This window comes from Borostomias antarcticus, assembly GCF_949987555.1.
Source record: "Borostomias antarcticus genome assembly, chromosome: 9".
Lineage (NCBI taxonomy): Eukaryota > Metazoa > Chordata > Actinopteri > Stomiiformes > Stomiidae > Borostomias > Borostomias antarcticus.
The window spans coordinates 27,977,493-27,983,247 of NC_140242.1; the positions used below are offsets into that span (position 1 = coordinate 27,977,493).

General features: G+C 48.4%; 1 protein-coding gene across 1 annotated transcript in view; it reads right to left on the reverse strand.

Moving 5' to 3' along the window:
• LOC311312970 (dedicator of cytokinesis protein 9-like) overlaps window positions 1–5,755 on the reverse strand; it is a gene marked incomplete at its 5' end in the record, with an annotated part of 51,702 nt that overhangs the window by 13,692 nt on the left and 32,255 nt on the right. The window contains 5 exons of the mRNA XM_084442977.1: window positions 1–62; window positions 1,395–1,531; window positions 2,901–2,948; window positions 4,357–4,423; window positions 5,011–5,125. The exon at window positions 1–62 is cut by the window's left edge and continues 54 nt beyond it. Of these exons, the coding sequence (XP_084299103.1) occupies window positions 1–62; window positions 1,395–1,531; window positions 2,901–2,948; window positions 4,357–4,423; window positions 5,011–5,125 (429 nt within the window). The remainder of the gene's footprint in view (window positions 63–1,394; window positions 1,532–2,900; window positions 2,949–4,356; window positions 4,424–5,010; window positions 5,126–5,755) is intronic.

The window sequence follows — 5,755 nt, forward strand, 5'->3', positions numbered from 1 at the left end:
GGTGGCGATGTTGGCCTCCAGGAGGGACTGGTTGAGCACGTCGGCGTCCGAGTGGCTGTAGGCTGCACAGGGGACACCGCGTCGCTGTAGCGCTTTCACAACAACAACTACAGCTCCCAGAATTCTCTCACACAGCCTCGGGCGACTACTCATGACATCACACGTCTGTCATCATTAGTATCAAGGCAAAAACAACTGCTTGAGGAGAGAAATCAAATCCAGCGGAGTTGAAAATGTGGATAACTAGGATTTTTCTCAGAGGTGTAAATGCAATGAAACGAGTTACAAAGGGAGACAGAAATGAACAGGAAGGTTGATGGGAGGGTTTAGAGAGGCTCATTCTCTAAAATGGCATGCTCTTAATTCAACCAACGACACAGAGCCCATCATAGCTGCAACCTGTCTGGCCACCTGATACATTCTTACCATGGTCTACAGATATTCCAAGAACACTTGAAATCTTTCTTACACTGAAAACACAAAGAAATTCACTTTATTAATGGGATCATGATACAGGCTTGCCCTAGAGCTCAATCTCTTTAGGTGAAGTCAGTGTTGAGTTTGAGTCGTATACCTGAATTCAAGTTGTATACTTTAGACAAATACCCCCATACAGTATAGAGAGAGTCAAACACTCTCACTTTAAACCCCTCGCGATGGGCGATAGAACGATGGGCCCTAGAACGGTCGACTTCGGCCTGGGTTTGACACACACGATGCTCATGATGACCAGGGTGAGGATGATGATGATGATGATGATGATGGTGGGCATAGGCAGATTACACAGTGCGGAGCAGAGGGGGCCTCTGGGTAAGGGGGAGGAGCCTGGTGAGACCATCCTGATCTGGCGAGCTCACTTTCAGTTTGCCTCCGCAGATCAGTCTGGACTTCCCCCCTAATCTCCAAGGATTATTCTCAAAATTACATTTTGACCGGGCCAATCAGGGACTGTGTTCTGACCGCTGTCCTGCCTCCCCTGTAGAACGTAGCCCCTGATTGGTTCCCGAAGCAACAAGCGGTAATGTTAACATTCGTAGAATAAACACAGCTTTAAGTTCAGTATTGCATAAATAGACTCAATAATAATAAGAAAAAAATAAACAAGAACTAGAGTATACATGGAGTTTTTCGGAGGAAAAGACGTTTTCGCTGTTCTTCCGACTGGATTTTGGCAAACGTTTTGTTAGGCTGATTGTCTGAATGAGTCAGTCTGTCAAGGCCTCACTCCCACTCCCAATCACAATAATCGTTCCAGACCGGGGGGGGGGGAGCCAGACTGATCTGCGGTGTGAAACTGAACGCTCGCTAGATCAGGATGGTCTCACCCGGCTGGGGGTGGGGGTGGTGAGGAAGGGGGTTGGGTGGGGTACGTTGTTCACTGTGTGTGCACTTACTGTGGTTAAAAGTGTACGAGTTATCCAGGCTGCTGAGCTGCTGTAAGCGGGCATGCATCATTCCCGCCCTGTTTCGGGACACAGGTAGAGTCTGAGACTTCCGCTCATGTGCCAGAGGCCCCGCCCCTTCCTGGGTCCTGATGAGGAAACGGGACACGCGTTAGACGAGCGCCCGCCAGCGACGGGCAGAGCCAGGGTTAATCAAGCGGGTTAGGCCGGACACTCCACACGTCTAAAGCCCTCGACAGCGATGAATGAGGGGAGCTAAAGCGCCACCTGGTGGCCAGATCTGGTCCTGCCTTAGCCAACTCGTTGTCATTGTATGGGACGACAGATCTAGCTCCCAGGCTGTGGAAAAACAGGCTACAGGCAACATTTCAAACGCTCAAAAGGCTCAAAACTAGGAATGCTTAGCGACATATCTTTCTTTTTGTGAAAAAATTAGATTAAAAAAAGGTTTTGCATGCAGATGAACCTGTCAGAGTTATAGTACTTCCACAGCGGCAGAAGAAGCTCAAACCATGCAGACAGCAGGAGAGACACATTTCAGAGCGAGCTAAGTCCCAGAGAGCAGTCTGTTAGCGCATGGCTGCACAGGACGGTGACAGAGAAAACATGCTTTTATAGGAGAGTTAGTTCCACCTTTAGTCTTACCCAAACAGGAGGGAGGGGGGGGCAGGCGCCATGTTTTTATGTGACTATGTTAAACTCGCCAGCATTAAAGTGAGTGGAGAAACAGAAAGAGTGATCATGGGTTAGACAGAGAAGAAAGATAAAGTCCACTTGTGTGTCCAGACCAGACCTCCCTAGAGAAAAAGTGTGTGTTGTGTGTGTGTGTGTGTGTGTGTGTGTGTGTGTTTGTATAGGTGTGTGTGTATGCTAGTCTACAGGCAAACATGAGCGTGCTATGTACGTGAGAGCACTGTGCTTATTACAGTATTGACATTGCGTACCATTTGAGTAGGCGTATCATGTTAAGTCAGAACAACAAACCACACATTAACGTTACTGAACACCAGTTATCAGTCAGTGACTGATGGTGTTAATACGGACGGTAGGACCGCCGATGGTATTGATGGTGTAACAAAGTGGAGACTAACAGGCTGGACAGTAGCCCAGGGGTTAGAGCAACTGACCAGAGACCGTAAGGTCGCTGGTTCAAGACCAGGCTGGGTCACTTCACAATTATTGCCTATCATTGTGCCCTTGAGCAAGGCACTTAATCCCAACACTTTTGGATGTCGCTTTGGATGAAACTATCCTCCAAATGACATAATTGTAATATTCAGCTTATACTATCTACATATCTTCATACTATACAGTATAGGATATCTGTAATGCTCCTGTAGGATCTCTACAATGTCCCTAAAACACATTCATCTCACTCTTCATATCAGATCAATAACATCATTTTCATGTGAATATAAATGCAGCATTCATCAACACACAAAATCTGCGTTTAATCAATTCAACTAATTCAAGCTTTTATTTTAGTGACAGCGTTACCTTGCGATGTATCTCTTGCCCATGTATCTGAACTGATGCAGGCACACTCTGGAAAAAGGAGAGAGAGGTGTTGAGTGTGGGGGGAGAGGAGAGAGGTGTTGAGTGTAGAGGGACATGAGAGAGGTGTTGAGTGTAGGGGACAGGAGAGAGGTGTTGAGTGTAGGGGGACATGAGAGAGGTGTTGAGTGTAGGGGGACAGGAGAGAGGTGTTGAGTGTAGGGGGACATGAGAGAGGTGTTGAGTGTGGGGGGACAGGAGAGAGGTGTTGAGTGTAGAGGGACATGAGAGAGGTGTTGAGTGTAGGGGGACATGAGAGAGGTGTTGAGTGTAGGGTGACATGAGAGAGGTGTTGAGTGAAGGGGGACATGAGAGAGGTGTTGAGTGTAGGGGGACATGAGAGAGGTGTTGAGTGTAGGGGACATGAGAGAGGTGTTGAGTGTAGGGGGACATGAGAGAGGTGTTGAGTGTAGGGGGACATGAGAGAGGTGTTGAGTGTAGGGGGACATGAGAGAGGTGTTGAGTGTAGGGGGACATGAGAGAGGTGTTGAGTGTAGGGGGACAGGAGAGAGGTGTTGAGTGTAGGGGGACATGAGAGAGGTGTTGAGTGTAGAGGGACATGAGAGAGGTGTTGAGTGTAGGGGGACATGAGAGAGGTGTTGAGTGTAGAGGGACATGAGAGAGGTGTTGAGTGTAGGGGGACAGGAGAGAGGTGTTGAGTGTAGGGGGACATGAGAGAGGTGTTGAGTGTAGGGTGACATGAGAGAGGTGTTGAGTGTAGGGGGACATGAGAGAGGTGTTGAGTGTAGGGGGACAGGAGAGAGGTGTTGAGTGAAGGGGGACAGGAGAGAGGTGTTGAGTGTAGGGGGACAGGAGAGAGGTGTTGAGTGTAGGGGGACAGGAGAGAGGTGTTGAGTGTAGGGGGACATGAGAGAGGTGTTGAGTGTAGGGGGACAGGAGAGAGGTGTTGAGTGTAGGGGGACAGGAGAGAGGTGTTGAGTGTAGGGGGACAGGAGAGAGGTGTTGAGTGTAGGGGGACAGGAGAGAGGTGTTGAGTGTAGGGGTACAGGAGAGAGGTGTTGAGTGTAGGGGGACAGGAGAGAGGTGTTGAGTGTAGGGGAACAGGACTCAGGAGAGAGGTGTTGAGTGTAGGGGGACATGAGAGAGGTGTTGAGTGTAGGGGGACATGAGAGAGGTGTTCAGTGTAGGGGACAGGAGAGAGGTGTTGAGTGAAGGGGGACAGGAGAGAGGTGTTGAGTGTAGGGGGACAGGAGAGAGGTGTTGAGTGTAGGGGGACATGAGAGAGGTGTTGAGTGTAGAGGGACATGAGAGAGGTGTTGAGTGTAGGGGGACATGAGAGAGGTGTTGAGTGTAGGGGGACAGGAGAGAAGTGTTGAGTGTAGGGGACGCGTCCCAGAGACCAGGCTATGCTCTGAGACGCCTGGAGAAGATGTCTTACTCTACGAGTGTGAAGAAGTCCATGAGCTCCGGGGGCGACGCCTTGTTCCAGTAGGTGAACAGAGCGTCTGGGAGAGGAGAGGAGACTTAGAGACCAGTCACCAGCAGCAACATTTCACTGTGACTGAACACTGACTGAACTCTGACTGAACACTGACTGAACACTGACTGAACACTGACTGAACACTGACTGAACACTGAATGAACTCTGACTGAACACTGACTGAACACTGAATGAACTCTGACTGAACACTGACTGTACATTAGATGCGACGAATTAAGAATCTGAATCTGAGAAAAACATCTAGAGTACGCCACTACAGGGGGACCCGAAATGAAGACATTCACCAGATCCTGTGTATGTGTGTGTGTGTGTGTGTATGTGAGTGTGTGTGTGTATGTGTGTGTTTGTGTGTGTGTTTCTCTGAGTGTGTGTGTGTGTGTGTGTGTGTGTGTGTGTGTGTGTGTGTGTGTGAAGGTGTGTGTTTATGTGTGTGTATGTGTGTGTGTGTGTGTGCGCGTGTGCGTGTGTGTGTGTGTTTCTCTGAATGTGTGTGTGTGTGTTTCTCTGAGTGTGTGTGTGTGTGTTTCTCTGAGTGTGTGTGTGTGTGTGTTTCTCTGAGTGTGTGTGTGTGTGTGTGTGTGTGCGCCTCACCCTCAGACATGCTCTTGAGCACGTGCAGGAAGCACATGAGCAGACTCTTGACCTCCCCCTGGTCCAGCTTGTCACAGCGCAGCAGAGCGCTGCCCAGCGCCGAGGACGGCTGGTTCTGAGGGACAGACACGGCGGGTCAGAAACACACACACACAAACAAACAAACACACAAACAAACAAACACACAAACACATAAACACACACACACACACACCAACACCCCTCTCTCCTGTCCTCTACTCACAGCTCCATGTATGGGACAGTAGGAGGGGGACTTGTTGTTGTTTATCTCCCTCAATTATTGACAAACATATTTGCTTTTGAACACCGTGAGGTCTAATCCTTCACCTGAACTGTGGCTTTTAAAACCTAAGCTGTACATAGAGAATATCTATGGTACAGTATAGATACCGTCTTCCCTTGCCCAGCGGTGAGCTGGTCTGAACCCTTCTGAACCTGCTGAGGGGAGCTAACGAAAGCCGAGGCTCTATCTCTGTTTCTGGAGAGGACTGTTGACAGAGAGATTTAGCGGCGCAAGTTGGCGAGCCAAAAAACTACAGTACCAAAAAACTACAGTAACCCTTCATGACTGCAGGCAGGGAGCAGACATCGGCATACATATTTTATCCAATCAGATTTGAATACTGTAATATTCTTATGTATTTATTTATGTATTATATAACTTTTAATTAACCTATATATATATATATATATGGTTTGTCTCATTATTATCTCTTTAATATCT